The sequence below is a fragment of the Colletotrichum karsti genome, assembly GCF_011947395.1.
Source record: "Colletotrichum karsti strain CkLH20 chromosome Unknown Scaffold32, whole genome shotgun sequence".
In the NCBI taxonomy this organism is placed as follows: domain Eukaryota; kingdom Fungi; phylum Ascomycota; class Sordariomycetes; order Glomerellales; family Glomerellaceae; genus Colletotrichum; species Colletotrichum karsti.
Window position 1 is genome coordinate 487,855 of NW_024065932.1, and position 17,041 is coordinate 504,895.

General features: G+C 53.0%; 5 protein-coding genes across 5 annotated transcripts; 2 read left to right on the plus strand and 3 right to left on the minus strand.

Annotated features, from left to right (window-relative positions):
* Positions 1-1,322: 1,322 nt before the first annotated feature.
* CkaCkLH20_09221 (CFEM domain-containing protein) lies at positions 1,323-3,045 on the minus strand (the record flags this gene model as incomplete). The annotated part of the gene is made up of 8 exons (XM_038891936.1): positions 1,323-1,606; positions 1,669-1,739; positions 1,804-2,192; positions 2,251-2,318; positions 2,380-2,416; positions 2,470-2,654; positions 2,735-2,870; positions 2,929-3,045. The coding sequence occupies 8 exons, from the start codon at positions 3,043-3,045 to the stop codon at positions 1,323-1,325; spliced, it is 1,287 nt and encodes a 428-aa protein (XP_038742869.1).
* Positions 3,046-4,416: 1,371 nt separating this feature from the next.
* Positions 4,417-5,124, plus strand: CkaCkLH20_09222 (uncharacterized protein; the record flags this gene model as incomplete). The annotated part of the gene is made up of 1 exon (XM_038891937.1): positions 4,417-5,124. One exon carries the CDS (start codon positions 4,417-4,419, stop codon positions 5,122-5,124), a length of 708 nt encoding a protein of 235 aa, XP_038742870.1.
* Positions 5,125-5,311: 187 nt separating this feature from the next.
* Positions 5,312-6,867, minus strand: CkaCkLH20_09223 (uncharacterized protein; the record flags this gene model as incomplete). Its single annotated transcript, XM_038891938.1, has 2 exons — positions 5,312-5,439; positions 5,487-6,867. 2 exons carry the CDS (start codon positions 6,865-6,867, stop codon positions 5,312-5,314), a joined length of 1,509 nt encoding a protein of 502 aa, XP_038742871.1.
* Positions 6,868-8,088: 1,221 nt separating this feature from the next.
* CkaCkLH20_09224 (oxidoreductase-like protein) lies at positions 8,089-8,886 on the plus strand (the record flags this gene model as incomplete). Its single annotated transcript, XM_038891939.1, has 1 exon — positions 8,089-8,886. The coding sequence occupies one exon, from the start codon at positions 8,089-8,091 to the stop codon at positions 8,884-8,886; it is 798 nt and encodes a 265-aa protein (XP_038742872.1).
* Positions 8,887-15,416: 6,530 nt separating this feature from the next.
* Positions 15,417-16,200, minus strand: CkaCkLH20_09225 (uncharacterized protein; the record flags this gene model as incomplete). The annotated part of the gene is made up of 3 exons (XM_038891940.1): positions 15,417-15,575; positions 15,635-16,084; positions 16,168-16,200. 3 exons carry the CDS (start codon positions 16,198-16,200, stop codon positions 15,417-15,419), a joined length of 642 nt encoding a protein of 213 aa, XP_038742873.1.
* Between the last annotated feature and the right edge of the window lie 841 nt (positions 16,201-17,041).

The window sequence follows — 17,041 nt, forward strand, 5'->3', positions numbered from 1 at the left end:
GGTTGATGAGATGCGAGGGAACGAGGCAAAGTAGATGGCTTGGTATAATTCAAGGAGGTTTTGAGGACTTTTCAGTTGCTCAACAGTATGTTGTTTTCTTGATGGCTACTAAGAGACAGAGAAAGAATCGCAAAACATCGAGGACGAGGCAATTCTTAAATACTCGAAATCAACAGGCTGCAATCGACACCGAAAGCCAGAACAAGGCGACATTCTTCTCATCACCTAGGGGGCGCAAGATTCGCCAGCATGAGGCACGGTACAGAATCACACCGGCGATGTGCCCGAGCAGCCAGACAACACAGCCTCCAGCAACGGCCCCATATGATCCAGGCCTCAATGGATATGGCGAAAACGGGCTTCGGCCGTAAGGCAACAGCCTTTGCTAGAGTTGATGTGACCGATGAGGATTCAGTTGCAGGAAGAACCCCCAACCCAAGCGCCCGGCGAGGGTTGCTGGCGGAACAGCCAAGACGAACGTCGAACGCCAATAGGACGCTTTCCATGCCCGAGGATGCAGGCACACACTCGACCAGGCTCGTCACAACGGGCGGTCGCCCCCGTTGAAGATGGCGCCGTCCCAGGTCCTTGCCGGCGGAGCTCACTTGTCGACCGGCGTTGTCTTCTTTGGGACGCAACCCACGACCGCGATTGGATGACTCGGATCTTGCACGTAGGTGATGACGGGGGTGTCTCTCCAGGGTTCGGACCAACCGAGCCAACAGTCCACAAACGGCCCCCAACAGGCTGAGAGGATTCGGTCGGGGGTTATCACAGCGAAAGTGTAGAAAATTGTGTGCCTATTCGATTTACCTGGCGAGCATTGGATAAGATGACACCGAAGGCGGCAGGGTCGCATCGCAGTATTGACGCCAAGTGTCTTGTCCACGTGCTTCGCCTTGTAGAATGAGCCCACGATCATGCAGCTAGATCTTCGGCTGGCCCGAGCTAGTCTCGTTGAGGGCATCACTTGTAGTTGCCTATTGAGATCCCGGATGTGATCCGGTATCCTGGCTTGAGACACACTCAGCCCTATGCAGTCATCCTATGATTTGGGCAGTAAGCCGCAATCCATATCTCAGACCCTGTAAGTTCGTAGAACTGCACACAGAATCCCTTGTCATTTCAAACTCGGCGATGGATATTGGACGAAGAGTTTGCCGTTTCGGGGCAATCCTTGTCGCCTGCACGCAGTGTCTCACGGTAGGCCTCATCAGCTTGGAAACTTCGTGACAGGGGAATCGTCCGGCATCATTTCCGGATACAGCTTCAATTTTGTACGAAACTAGAAACATATGTACACATCGATCTCCACCCTTACATTACACTTGCGGCAGGTGTGGCAGGCTCGACCTCGACCGGGGCGATGAGTTATAGCTCTCATCGGCGCATATCGTGTCGATTTCGCTGAGCTGCTGCGACCTCTTGCCTTTTGAGAGGAAGGCCGAATTCCTGGCCTCCGAAACGGCCGAGCTCAGGCGCTGCTTCTTTTCGGACTTTTGCAGGATGAACCTGACGAAGAACTGGCGCAGGTTCGGTATGCACGCGGTGAAGATACCCACGTACAGTTCGATATCCGACCAGATGAGGCTGGGCATCATGGCGACTGAGGATTGGTGTTAGCTTCGCGTGCAATGGCTACGAAAACGCGATCATGTTCGCACGTACCGGTCGGATTCAGTGGATACTTCTTGAACTCCAGAATCTGCGTGATGCGGTAACAACTCACGACGGTGAGACTGGAGTCTGGGTGTCAGCTTTGAAGGTCTGGGAAGGAAGGAAGGGCGGATGCGGGCCACTTACAACAGACCAAGACCGAACATGAACATGATGGCGAGCTTTTTCTTCAGCGCCAGGTTCATGCTCCAAACCTGGGTAGCAGGGATGATGATCATCCACACGTCCAGAAAGATGTTGATGCTGACATGAGCCAGGGCCAACTTCACGATCTCGATGCACTTCCCCGTCGCCTCCCCGGTCCAGAAAGTCCATGCCAGACTGACGGGTTTGCACTGGAACAGACCAATGAAGATAAAGCACAGCCCGTTGCACACGTTGAGGACCAGAGTCACCCAGAGAACGATGCGGACCTTTTCGCCAGGAAGGTGGAAGATTCGGAGGTACATGAAGAGGATGGATACCTTGATCAGGTCTATGCATGAATGATACAGGGTCTGAAGGGCGTAAAAGGCCTGGTGGTGTTATGTCAGCGGAGGGAATGTGACAGAGATGGCTGGCGGTCGAGGGTACCTTGAAGAAGTTGGTGATCTGCTGGTCGCTGAGAGTCCACAGGTCTTTGCCAGCGCCGTTGTTTTCCACTAGGAAGCATTTAGTTCGTGTGACCTGTGAAATGATACCCATCTTGGTGATAAAACTCACGGTACATGTGTAAACAGACATAGCCGAGAAGTATCACCTGCACTGTCTTTAGCCATACTTCCCTAAAGTGGTCGGGACCTCTTCACTCACATACGCCACGATAATCGTGTAATCATCCCAGCCCCATGGAGATAGCCGCGCAAGCTTGGATATGACCCGAAGGATGATCGATAGGGTGGGTAGCACCGCAAAAAGAATAATACGGACGGCTTTCGTTGCGGCGACCTCGTCGCTGAGTGGGAAATCGCACGCCGTCCAAGTGATGTTTTGCACCTCTGCCGCGTTCAAAGTGTCAGTGCGTGTATCAGAGCCTCTAACCAAGTTGGAAGGCAAGCACTTCGCAGGCGTTACTCACGCAAGGCATACTTAAGCGGGCAACTCAAGACGGAGCACCCCTCGACGTACTTGAGATAATCCTCGTCACGGCACAGACATGCCTGATCGTTTACGGAGCAGCGAGTCTGGTTGATTCCCCCTAAAATACATGGGATCTTCGGACACACTTGTCAGCGGATTTGTCGAAGTGAATTGCGAGTGGGCTCAGCTTACGGCGCATGGCGGGTTGTCGTCGAAGGAGATTCCGGGGATGTCAGGGAGATGAGGTTGTTGGGCGAGGATTGTCGTCGTGAAGAGGGCGAGGAGAGGGATCAGTCGCATCGAACGCATGACAACGGCGGATGGAGATTGCGTCTGAAGCTGAGCAGACGCCGCCTGGTATCGTGTTGCGTAGTTGACAGTCTCTCGAGCCTAACAACTCTGAGAAGTGACTTTCGACCAGAGACGGCAAGGTATATCGCGAATGGTGACCAAATCTCGTGTTCGAGATGTTCAGTGTTTTTGGGCAAAACTTCACACACGGAGCGGCTCGTTCAGAGACGGACAGACGGGTCCTTTTGTTCGATCGCGAAATCCCACCGGCTTGGAACGATGAACAATCTGAGCCCTGCCATCACGCGCTATCTCGAGGTCGGCCGCCCAAACCTTCGGTTCCGGGGATGTGTCTTGAACGGATTTCGCCGGCCAGGTAGAGACTGGGCGCGAGAGTGGGCGGCAGCCAGCCGGATGGAGGGTTGTGGAGAGACCCGAGGCCGAATCGAGGATGGTATGTCTGGGCGAGACCCTGATCGTCGGGACCGTGATCGCCGTTTCCGGACGTGACCACGGAACCAGCGTGGCGTTCGGCGTTGGATTAGTACTTCTTCGCATATCGGCGAGGGTCGGCGAGTGCGCGAGTGCCTTGAGGCTACGCCTAAACCACACCGTGGCGACTTACCTGCGGATGATTGGGGGATGTCATCTGAGGATGATGCTGAGGCGGTTTGCTTCACTTTTCTCGTCGGTGTTGTGTCTTCGGCATAGGATCAAGTCCAAGAGGAATGTTTCAAGACTCACACTTCACGTGACTACATCATCATGATTACATGTCTCAGTATAAAATAGAAACACTATAATATGGAAACGGCGGTCGGTGTTGGGACCGGGACTTGTACCCGCCATCAATTCGAGATGCGTGGGGGTTGCTGCATAATTCTTGTGGTCGAGGAAGCAAGTCAACGATATCCTCTCATACTTCACGACATGGACTAAATCATCGCAAGATATGAACTTATTTAGGCCTTTGCTCTTAGCCCGATTCAACTCAACGGAATAACGCTTCCAAGATAGGCTGAATGCTATCTGAACTCCCGTGGACAATATCGCGGAAGTTGCCTCAAGTGCAGTGGAACCAAAGTAGTTTAACGCCTAATGTGACAAATTCGCTCGGTACGGATGATGAACTTGATTGAATCTCAAGTAGATGCATTGCTCGGTGTTACCCGTGAATGAAGGTTGTTAAGCCCTCATCTAAGTATCACAGTGAATCGCAAACATGTCTCTCGTCTAACATCTGGAGTTGTGCACACTTCACTCCACAGCCGAAATTCACCACAAACACCTATTCGAATCGCCGTATAAAGTCTTCCCTCAGCTCTCAGCCTGTCTTGTCTTCCGACTAACACTAAGGCAACACAACTATCTTCTGAACCGCACTCCAAAATGTCAAACAATAATAACAACAACAACAATGACCCCTTCGGCTACAACGCCAAGTGGAACTCAGCAGCCGACGCCGCAACCGGCACCACGCGCGACCAGCGCGGCTTCTTCGACGACTACCGGCAGACCAACGGCCCCAACGCCGGCCGCCCCTGGATGCGCGGCACAAACGGCATCTACAACACCGACACCCGCGGCATCATCGGCAACCCCTTCGACCAGGCGAGCCGCTTCGGCCACCCCTCGGACGGCTTCCTCCCGCCCGGCGGCATCGAGATGTACCCTCCCGGCCGGACGAGGGAGCAGGCCATGAACGACGCGGACTCTCGCGGAGCGAACGGGGGAGCGATGGGCGTGAACGGTGAAGGTGCTGACCGTGGCGAAGGCTCGTTGTACGGCAATCTGCACGGGGGTTCCGTCGGGGGCGGAGCGCCGTATGCCAACGGCCACCGTGGTCCGGGAATCTGGGATTCAACTGGGATGATGGGTGGGCATTGGCCTGGTACGAGGCCGGATTACCCGAACGGATTTGCGCCGCCGACGAGGGTGAACGACCGGCGAAGAATGTACGGCATGCCGCCGGCGGATTGGGCTGGAGCTGATGGCCAGTTCAGGCCTCGGGGTGCGCCACCTCCGGGGTGGGAAGAAGGCGCCGAAGGTGGAAGAGCGTACTATGGCAGCGGATACAACACGACTCGGAGGTTCTAAGCCTGACTTCACACGTTGTTGGAGACTGGAAAGCATGGAAAGGTTGATTCGATAATCATAAACTTGCATCCGGAGACGCGACTGGATTTGTACTCTCGGCGTGATCAATGTCAGTGGCCGGCATATATAGATATAAAGTCATACCCATGAAACAGCATCCCAACTCCCGCGTGGTATTCTTTCAAGTTCAGGCATCACCAGCCAATAATGCGACAACAGTGCGTACAGCGGTCATAGGGCCTTCGTTGCCCTGCGCAAGCTTTTCAAAAACCTCGGATGCCTTTGCCAGAGAATCTCGTTCGTCTCCTTGGCGCCCTATGTTTTGTTAGCTCGATCATGCGGAAGGAGTGAGTAGGACTTACATCTACCGGGCATCCCGATCATCAAGCCGACTTTGCTCTGTGCCTCCCCAGTCCAATCGAAATCGATCTTCCATTGTATCCTTAAGCAAGACGACTCCTCATCTACCGCACCAGGGATTGGTATTTCGTACGTGGTTCGGCCCATGTGAGGCAGCAGTACGGCGCGACTGAGGATGTCCTTATGATCCTTATCGCCTCTTGCCTCCGCGTCCTGGCTCTGGGGGTCGTCATCATCCTTTCTTCTACGCTTCTTCCGCCTAGTCCTTATTTTGGCGACGTTCTCGAACAACTTTTCCCTATCTCCGAGCTCGCTCTCCAAGACATGCCACATTTTCGCACGCTCGACAGCAACACGGTACCACTCGGCCATTGCCCAAGTGACGATGCTAACGTTGCGTCTCATATGGCTGTTGCAATCATCCGAGGTAACCTTGTTGATGAATGGGCCAACCTCAGCGACGGCTGCCTGATCAAGACGCGGCACTCTGAGATCGGTGATTTTCAGCATTTCCGTGTCGACTGTCATCTCAACCTTGGCCGTGAATAAACCTGCAGGATATGCGGATCTGATGTCGATATTGTGTTTGCGCAGCAGAGGGTCTTCTTCACTCTCACGTGGCAACATGTGAGTGGTCCCTGAAAACACGAAAGGCGTGAAAGCTTGCAGGTATGGAAGCTCTTCCTCGGTCGTCATTTGAATTGGGTGATGTGAAATAGGTGCCGGGAGGTCTTCCTCTTCTGGCTCCGAGGTGAGTGGCTGTGTCTGCCCAAGAGAAGCGAACGAAAGCCACGACGTCGGCTTCATCGCCAGATCGAACCACTCCTGCGCCGCGTCTGGCTTGTTTTCCTTCTCAGGGGGCATAAGGTGCCGCCGCAAAACGTCAAAGAGTTGTTCCCGGCGTGAAACGGGAATGGAGGGCTCGGTCGCAGACCTAAGCGACTGCACTCGTCGAACCCGCTCGTTCTCTTCGGTCGCAAAGTCCAAGTCGGCCTCCAGCTTGGCGATCTCTGCCTCGAGCGCGTCTCGTGTCTCTTTGAGTTCGGCATTAGGGTCCGGCACTGGTATCTGTCGGGCTTCGTGTGTGCCCATGGGTCCTTTTCTAGGCCTGCCCCTTTTCCTCGCCGGCTTAGTCGGACTTGTCTCGTGTGTCATCTGGGCCATGGCCTTCTTGGAGGGTTCCTTGGTCTTTTGGGAGAATTCGGGCGGGCGCAGGGGAGGTTGCTTCAACGGCGAGCTCCTGGGCAGGGAATCGGTCCGCCGCTTTCGCTTTGAGGGGGTATCATGGATTCCACGAGGCGGCGTCGTCACGACAGGGTCAGCTTGACCCCTCTGTGTTGGCGTGGGAGGGAGCTCGGGTTCCGCCTCGGGCTCTGGTTCCATCGGTGGCTGACTTTGGGAGATGCCACCGGCAGGCGGCGAGCGACGAAGTCCACGTCGAGCAAAAGGATTAAAATCTTCTGGCTCGTTTTCTGGCTCGTTCTCTGGTTCAGGGAATGGTCTTGATATAGGCTTCCCAGAGGAACGGCGCGGCCTAGACGCCAGCGCTCCACTAAGCCCTGTTCTAGAGCCCGGCATTCGACGAGCGGGCGAGCCCAGATTTGTATCGGATGGTGGAGGCTCGGTTTCGAATATGCTTCTTCGCGGACGCGCAGGTTGGCTCGATAGAGAGGGTCTGGATTCCTGACTCTGGGTTCGGGGACCCTCTTCAGAGACATCTGGTGTGCCACGAGTCGCATTCTCGGCGGCAGTCTTGAGCGGGCTCAAGCTTCTTCTTCGTAGTATGTCGGGGTTGGTTCGCGAAAGAGAGGATCTTGTTGGTGACGCGAAGGACGGTCGTCTCGGCCGTGGAATCAGGCTTCGTGGAGGAGGAGGGTCGGGGGGAGTGGTGGACTCATTGTTGACATCGTCGCGCTCTCTACTCAGGCGCGGGGAAGTTCTCCGCCGCTTAGGGGGGGACTCTTCCATAATCGAAGCGCGTCGCGATGCCTATCTGTACATATCGGAGTCGTGTTGGTGCCCTCGAGGGCGTATTGTCGCGAAAAGCAGTGGTTGGAGAGACTGCACGAAGCTCTAGATTGAATGTTGTGAATGGAGCGCGTCTCTGTAAGGTGCCTCCAATGCGACCTCACCGCCTTCCGCTTTTGGTGGGTCTCGGGAAAGTAAACAAGGATGGCAGGTGCTCGACCTCCCGGAAGCTGCTTCCTTCAGTTCATGGCGGTAAACCTTTTCTCAAATGGCAACGACTACAATGGAAGCTTCTTTTGTTTTGTTGAAAAATATAAGCCGCATCAAAAATTATATTTCAACCTCGTTCGTTCCTTCTCTTCTCTCTTTTAATTCTCCCGTAATTCCTCAATGCTGAGTGGCCGACTCTCCGGCCACACGTGACCCATTCTGATAGTTACATAAGCAGAAATCCTTACCCGATGACGTCCGACGGCTATGAGCGCATTCCAAGTGCCCGCTTGCTTTTCCCTTCCCTCCGAGGTCCTGCAGTGACGGCAGATATGGTCTCGCCGCACTCAGCCACCAAAGGTCCAACTCTCCAATTCCAACCCTCTTGTTGAATTGGACCTCCGATACCCAGAAACACACACCAAAATGTCGACACCGGCCAGAATCCTCCCCCGCCTCCGGCCCGTGGTGCCTCGCATCGCCCGCCCTCCTCGAAATGCCTTCATCACCATCCAGGCCCAGACCGGCCCCGACCCGATCGAGCCCTCCAAAGCGCAAGCGCACCCGCTAGGCGCCTACTACGAGATGATTCTCACCAAGCCCCAACCCATCCCCGACGAGAAGCCCGAGGAGCCCCCCTCCTCCTCCGCCATCAAGCAGGAGGAGCAAGGCCGTAAGACCTCGCCTCTCTCCCCAGACCACCCGGAACCCTCTGCTGAAGCTCAATCCGCACAGCCGGTGCCGACACCGCCCCCGCAGACCGCGGCTGAGAAGGCCTCCATCGTCTTCGGCTCCGCCCTGGCCGGTCCCGCCGAGCGCAAGAAGCGTCTCGAGGAACTCCGCAATCAAAGTACGAGGGTGGCAGGGGTGTTGATACCTCCAAAGCCCGAGGAACCTGATAATTGCTGTATGAGCGGCTGCGTCAATTGCGTGTGGGATCGGTTCAGGGAGGAGATGGAAGAGTGGTCGGCGGCGAACGCGGAGGCGCAGATGAAGTTGAGGGAGGAGCAGGCGGCCAAGGGGCAGCCGGTCTCGGATACGGTCAGCATGGACGACGACGGCGGCGGTTCAGAAACAAACTGGGTACCAAAGGACCCGAAGATCGCCAAGGATATGTGGGATGAGAAGCTGTATGGGGATATTCCGGTCGGCATTCGCGAGTTCATGAAGACGGAGAAGAAGTTGAAAGCGATACACGAGAAGGAGGGGACTGTAGGTGGCTGAGGAGCCACGGGACTCGGCCCTTTTCCCTTCTTCTTTTCTTTCTTCGTCTCATAGCCTGCGTCGGAGTTTCACGGCCATAGATCCCCATCAGCGAGCTCATAGACTTATTTCAATTTCCAGAACCTTTCCTACATTTCTTTGGTTTCACGAATGACTAGTTGGTCAACTTGCCTGCCCAGTACGCGGATATCATAGTCTTGTATTACACGTGTCTGCCGAGGGACTGTTCATCCCCTCTTCCCTGCAACTTGTCGAGGTTCCCTAGCGCTGGGTTGGTACTAACCACAACTTGGGCTGTGAGATGCGGCATGCAAGTTTTCAGCTGATAGGTGCCAGTGAGACAGGTCATCACATCTCAACTCGCGGGGCATTTGGGAGTTTCTGCGATCCGGGAACCATTTCAACTATCTAGGGAAGCCAATCTTCCACTCTTGTGCCCTTTCACCAACCGCTGATATCTAACGGGACTTCTTCTTGAAGACGTCAGTTCTGCAAGGTTCCAAAGTTCCTACAGTTGACCCTATGCTAAGCTCAGGTATATCATTGTCCAGAGAGTGGAATGCCTGAGTAGGGACTCCCGATAGCACATGTATGTCAGCGTCATCCCAACCCCGGGACCGTGGGGAAGCATTTCTCTTTGTTTTGATTGAGTTGCTATTCGGTCTCTATTTATTTGGCACGACGAGTCGACGTTCCCAATGGACAGCCCAAGCTTGCCAAGCTTGCCTGTGTGTTTCTTGGTACGTATGAGGAAGATCCGCCCCCTGATGTCTATGGAACCGCTCTCTCTCACGCATACAACTGTCCCTTGATCGGAGTATCAACTTCTCTGCTTGAAAAAGAGCAATGTCTTGGCTCAACCGCTGGCTCGGACACAACTCCCCAGTGAAGCGGCTCTAGCCAGGCGTCCGGTTCACCTGGGTTTGGATTGCAAGCCGCAGAAATCGCGGCGCTACAGCTGCCGGCTACGGGAATCCCACCAAACCGTAAATGGCGCCATCCCGAAGCAACCAGAGACGCAACCAAAACCATACCCATGACAGCCACGCATATAATGCCAATCGGTGACCATCCACACGACGTAATGCTACTGTCTTCCAGAAATTTGCTGTCTTCGCCATACACGTCAATATTGACTAGGAAAATAGTTTGTGAAATCAACCAGTGGAGGCCGCCGGAAACTACCGCGAGCGGTAGCGAATATCGGTATGGAAGCTGGAGGAAGTATGTCTCCCGTTGGGCTCCTTTGGGTGTGGAAGATACCCTGAGACCTTTCGCCTTTTCCCGACCATAGAATCGGTCCCATTCAGTGATAAGGGATATGGTGGAAAAAAGGGCGTTGTAGTTGAAATAAATCAGTGACATAATGAGTTGTGGCGAGTTGGCGAGTACGACGTTGAAGAGGAGACTGTTGGAGTCTTTGAGATACTAGCTCTTCGATACAATGGTGTCGCTGTGCATCACACCTAGCCCGTATTTCAAGAGGTTCGAGCTGAGTGTAGGTGTTGATGAGATTCCCCACCACAGCAGAAATATACATGTCGCGACGGCCAACAAGCCTCTGAGACTGCTATTAACACACAAAGTAAGAGGTAGAGAAAGGAATACGTACAGGCAAACGCATGTAAACCATCTGCTGAGACTTCCAGCAGCGAACTTGCGTGGCGGTGTGGGATCGAACTCTTGAGCGACCGTTTGCCAGCTGCGCTGGAAATCCTTCTTTGACTTGAGACACGTATCGTTCGTGGTTTCGTCTGGGTCTTTGAGGAACGATGCCACGGCGTCTCCAATTGTCAGAATCGGAAGTTCACCACTGCCACCTCCGTATGCAACAAAAAGCATGACGATACCCTTGAGCAAACTCATCATAGTCACAATCCAGCAGAGGTTTCTGCTGAAGAGCAGCTTGGGAAGGTGTTGTGCCTCCTCACTGTAGCAGGCCAGTACCACGTATCCGTCTGGGCGCCACTCACTGACGTCTTTCCTGATGTCTGGAATCTGCTCGTCGCAAGGTCTGTCCTTATTCCGACAGATCCAGTCAAAGTTGTCGTAAACACGCCCTCCGAAACCATGACCGACAGGGTAAAAGTATGTTGTGTTAGACGCCCAAGCCCAACCGGTTCTGTTGATACGCTCGTCGTAATTACCCGTAATTATCAATAAGGAACCTCGGGACGACTGGAATGCAACCGCATAATCGTCCAAGCAGTCGGATACTTCACGGTGATGAAGCGTTGTGTTCTTCCCGAATGGAGAGAGGCGAAGTATCTCCTTGTCAAACGACTCCGTTCGCAGGACTTCAGGAAAGACGCTTTTGTTCTCGATCCCAACGGTTTGTGGTCTGGCCGCTCTTACAATGTATTCGTTGGTCGAAATAGATGCGAAAATGATTGAGTTGAAACTGGAACTGGTCAGTGTTGAGGAGGCTTGACGGAAATAGATCCATACAGTAAATGCAGCGGGAACGACGAGGCTAATAGAAAAAGCCAAAGAATTTTTCTTCTCAGTGTAATGCTCCAGAAGTTCCGAACACTTGGAATACCAATGTCGAGCCATCTTTGTTCTTTATGTGCAGTATTAATCTCAACCCGTGTGGGTGCCATGAGACACTGCATACAATAATTGCTTCCAGCAATTAGAATTGTGCTGATCACATTAATAAGAATATGTAGGCCAGTATTCCAGGCTTTAATGGTCGAGCTGTTGGCCTCTAGGATCTCTCCGACGCCATTATTGATTGTCTCGTTTCGTTTTGTTGTCACCCACACAGTGAAAGAGAGATTTACTATGAAAGTAAACAGGGCGGCGATGGCGAATCCGAGGACCCCCCTTCTCCAATGACTACGAGGAATCAGACGCTTGGCCACAGAAGGCAGCTTCATGTCGGAAAGGGCCCGCCAAAAGAGTACAGTAATTGGAAAACATGAGTTGTTGAAGTTGCTAGATGCTCAAGGCTGTCACTGGGGAATCGGTCGCATCTAAACCCCTTGATGGCTCCAGCCAAGCTTCCCCTTTGCAGCCCGGCTCTCGTACAGGCTGTGCCACGTCGATTCGATATTATAGCCAATTACGAGCTGCCCAAAGCAGACAGTCGGGTCAGTTACGGGAACATGTAAGGTTAGCCTTGGTGTGACTGGACAATCAGCGAATAATGCCTGGGGCTATTTGCACTTTTGTATTGCTTACGCCCCCAACCCTTTCCTTATTTTCTCGGCGTGCGTGTGGAAAACTGAGAAGGCTGCTGAGCCGCAATTGTGCATTCCTGAGATTTTGACCACGACATCTCCTTCATCATATGCATTCCGACCTTCTTTGCATGAAAGATGATTGCTGCCCAGTACTGCTACGATTCCAGAACGTCTTCTTGATGGGATTGGGGACGACCTCATAGGAGGCAGTTCACTACTCCTAGAATTGGATGGCATAGCCCTTACGGGTTTCCTGGAAATTCAACGGGATGAGTGGGTGGATGGATAAGAACTTACGCCCGAGGCGCGAGCGGGATCGGCAGATTAAAATCAGACCACATGCTTGGCATTTCCGTCGAATTCTAATGGCCCGACAAACATACTGCATAGCATGCGCGACGTACGTCACTACTCAAATCAAGCAGCAGTGACTGCCCTCCTGCCTACATACGAAGCTGTAAGGCAACATACTATACCTAGACGGCCCCGATGGAAAACACGACAAGAGTGCAAACCCTACACTACGCACCAGGCGATAAAATGCATAATACAGCAGGCTAGGTAGCTAACAGTTCCCGGTAACCACAGTCCTGGACCCTGCAAAGATGCCTCGCTCACCCGGCTCACCCGGCTCACCCGGCGCAATCCCAGATCGCGCGACCTTATGGTATTACGGGTGATTCGAGCGAACTTCAACGCTGATGTGGCAGTCAACCGGCTCAGTCCGACTCAACGTAGCACTATAGTAGTGTGGCTTCAACACAGGAACTCGGATGAACACCCGAGAAGTTTCCCATAGCTTCACTTACAACGTCCACTATAACGGTATATCCCGTATTCGATGGCTGGACCTGTGGTCATCAAGTCAGATCTAGTGGAGGGAATCGAAGGCGAAACTTGAAATACCACCACAGTTGCCGTCAAGACGTTTGACTAGCTGTAGCAAATCCATGAAGTTAGCAGCACCCTATTAGCCGTGAGCTTTATCCCCAACAAGTTCTGACAAAGTGCGGAATTGAGAAATATCAAATCACTGCCTGTAATGTGCTATTCGGCTACAAAAGCGACGTGACCAGAGGCTCAGAAGTCATCACATCGAAGAGAAGGGGCTCCTCTGCAGCTCTGCTAGCGAAATCAACTCAGCCGACTACAACGAACGCATCAGAAACTACGGAAACAGTAACTCAATCGAGAACATTTCAAATTTCCATCCAAAGCTCATGGTGAGTGATTTACCCTTTGTTTTCTGCTGAGGTTATCCTGTATGGTGTTGCTCAAACTTCGTAGAGTCGGCTCGTCACCTCGCAAAACATTTGAGCCTTCGGGACGACAATTTCTGATCCACAGGCTGCTCGTGTGACAATGTCTTGCGGCAAGTCCCCAAGAGTGAACATTTCGTGGAAAGTGAATGTAGACAGCGCGAGAATCTGCGGTGATTCACAGCTTCACAATCTTCTCTCCAGTCACCATATCGGACCTCATCCAAGGTTCGCTGCAACTCACACAACTCGTACCCTATAAAGTGAATTTATACACGAAGTGATGAGCAGTGACTTCTTCATGAGATGCAAGAGCATAATTAAATCTATAAATGGCGATGCCGTGCCCGCCGTTTGGATGCATCTCCTCAACTCACACAACACTATCAACACAAACAGCCAAGCAATCCAAACAAACAAACAACTACACAAATTAACATCATCCACACGCTTCACAAAATGGCCGGAGTCCCTGCGAATTTCAAATGCCCCAAGTGCGGCGCCGTCGGTCAACATTGGTCCTCCCAATGCCCCATCATCAACCACTCCGAGTCGGCGGTTATCAAGAACGGCTAAGCTTTGAGAACTAGCGTCTGTCTGTTATTCGTCTTCTACTAGTGGTCGACTTGGAGTATGGACATCATGCCGGGGCAGTTGGATCCGTATGGATAATTTCACGGAGAAAGCTTACAAACCAGACAAGGAGAACAGTTAGGTAGTTTTCACGTTCAATACACTAATTTTCAGTATCATAAGAAATTACCAGAATTTTCTCGAGGCCCTTTTACCTTTCTTGATCACACCTTTTCAAGTTGCTTGTTCGTGTGCTGACTGTCTATCTTTCTTTCATGAAGCATCAGTCCTGTTGTAACTTCGGAAGACGCCTGCATGCCGGCGTTTTCACGTACGAAATGTACTCGGCTTCCATGTGTACACCATCCTTTGATACGCTCGCTGTTCTCAAACTCGAATAAGCATCGAACATCTCACGTCCTCCTAGAATGACACAAGCATAGAAGTACTTGCAAGAGCAATCTTACGCACCAGAATCAAAAAGCATGAGAGGACTAGAGAAACGCAGTAACTATGACCGTCTTGATGAAAACGAGAAGTGATCTTTTGCCGTGGAGTAATGTGAGGACTTCAGCTACGTCCAGAACCAGCTTCAATAGCAGACGGCGGAAAACACGACTGGCATTCGATCATCGTATCGTAGCTGATCACAGTAAGTACTGCGATGTTGCCGAGTACAACACATCATGGGTAAGACGACTCCGGAATAAGGACCAAGTAGTGGTACTGGGCAAACAGAAACGTTGCGTACGGAAAACCATGCGGGAGCTCGAAGCAGCGACATTGAAGGCCAAATATGAGTTTTAAGTGAGCTGCACAACACCAACTAGGGTACTCACGTCAATGATGTCCTGGTTTGCTCGAAATAGAATCATACAAGCACTGGCTGCAACGCGCGATTCATATGGGTTCTGGCTGACGATGTACAGGTGGCGGTAGAAACGCGCATCATGATCCCTCAACTTCCGTCGACAAGGACTACCATGACGACTGTACGAGCTTGACGAAACGATTTGCTCGCCGTGATTACCACCAAGACTAGCACAGTCGCCGTGGTCTGGCTCTGGGTATCTACATATCCTGATGTCCCCCACTGATCAGCCTGGAACTCAGAATTGGCTTCTTTCCGTTCTTCCGTATTTCTGCCGTCGAAAAATTCCCGCTGTACTTGCCTCTTAATTATCAGATGCCTCGTGAGCCGACGGAGTTGAGTCTCTTGAGTATTCAACGGCATCCAAGAAGGTCGATTGGCCCAGGGATGCCTCCCGTCCACAGATATTCCCGTCCATATCGAAACCGTCCTCACGCGGAGCTCAACATGCAAAACTCGAAATATCATTTGTAAAGTGTATGCACAGGCAACTCGACGGTATGCCCCTTGGTATCCTTTTTACGGTCCAAACCTGTCCAGTCAAGTCCGGTCTAACTCCCCTCCACGCTCCCTCGTAACGCGTCTCATATCACTCGTATGTCTGTGTGTATATATACCCCGTCTCGCTCGATCGGTCCTCTACTTGGTCTGCTCGGAGCCGAGGCGGTCGTGCTCGTCAATGTCGATGGCCTCCCAGGGGTAGTTGATCCAGATGTCCTTGACGGTGCGGGCGACGAAGTACTGGCCGCTGGACATCATGTCCTCGGGGAGGGTGCCCTTCTTCTTCTTGTCCTTGTTCTACACCAACTTGTCAGTTTCGTCCTGGGGCGGAGGTAAAAGAGAGGGACACCACATACGTGCAACACAAAGATACCGAACTGGGTCTTCTCGCCCTTTCCACCCATGCGCTGACGGGCGGCCTCGACGTCCTTCTCCAGCTCCTTGACGGCGTACTCGAGGGTGGTGCGGGTGTCGTCGACCTCGTCGACGATCAGGATGCGCTTGCCGATCAGGTTCTCCATCTCGCCGAGGGCGCTCAGGTCGAGCCACTGGGTGCGGGTGACCTTTGTGCCGATGACCTCGGGGGCGCCGTCGGCCGGGGTGGCGTTGCCGCCCATGGTCTCGGGGAGCTGCTCGTAGAGCGAGAGGCCGATGGCCTGGATGGGGATGTTGGGGCTCCCGGGCTGCTTGAGGAAGGAGCGCAGGATGCGGGCGGGGATGAAGCCGCCGCCGCCGATGGCGATCATCAGCTGCGGCTGGAACTTCTCGAGGATCTCGGTCGCGGACTCCTGGCAGAGCTTGTGGACCTGTGTGTTTGGAGAGAGAGAGGGTTGTCAGTCGCGGGAAACGGGAACACAGTGTCCGTCGGGGGAGATCAAGAAGGACTAACATCGTTGTACGTGACGTAGAGCTTCTCGACCATTTTGGCGGTGTTTGTTCGGCTGGACTGCGGGGTAGGATGGATTGCTGCAGATTTGGAGACGAGGATGTCTTTGAGAGTGTTTCTTTTTCTTCGCACGAGGGAGACTTGACGAGAAAGTGATGTAGGTATATTGAAGAGGGGAAGAAAAAGAGACTCGGGAAGAAATGAAGCTTAAGAAGGAGAGGGGCTCAAAGGTGCCGCTATTCACATCCACCACCGAGAACAAGGTAAGAAAAAAAAAAAAAAAAGGTCCCAGCGAGTCACTGGCCGACCCCTCCATCCTCGGACCCCGCGACTGCAACTGCTGTCAGGCACTGATGCGCCGCTAGAAAGAGAGAAATTTTGCTGGCTGGCGAGCCCCGCGATGAACCGTACAGGGGCCCCGCCTCACATGTGGACCCGCATTGCAGCGCCCCGCAATGCCCGTCATCTGCAGCACCTCAGTGGCTGCTGCCCGCTGTTGCCCAGCACGACGCCTTACAGCGTCCATCGGAGCTCGCCGCCAGCCCGGGACATTTATAGCCAATCACGAATTTTGACGTTTTTATTGACCAATGAGATATTTCAGAAATCTCAGATCTGAAGAATTGGACCAATCCCACCTTCCCTTTCCCATCCCTTGAAATGGCATTAGTGCATCACTGAATTTTCGTCTCCCTGTCAATGAGGATTTCACGATAATTTCCAGGCGACTCGATCTGAGATGTAAGCTCGTGTGGCTCTCATCGACGGTTGTACAGTAGCTTGTGGCTCTCACGCACTCTTGGGGTAACGTGTTACTGCCGGCATCATTACCCCGACGATATGCAGGCACCCGTTTTCCAGAAACCGTGGTGGATTT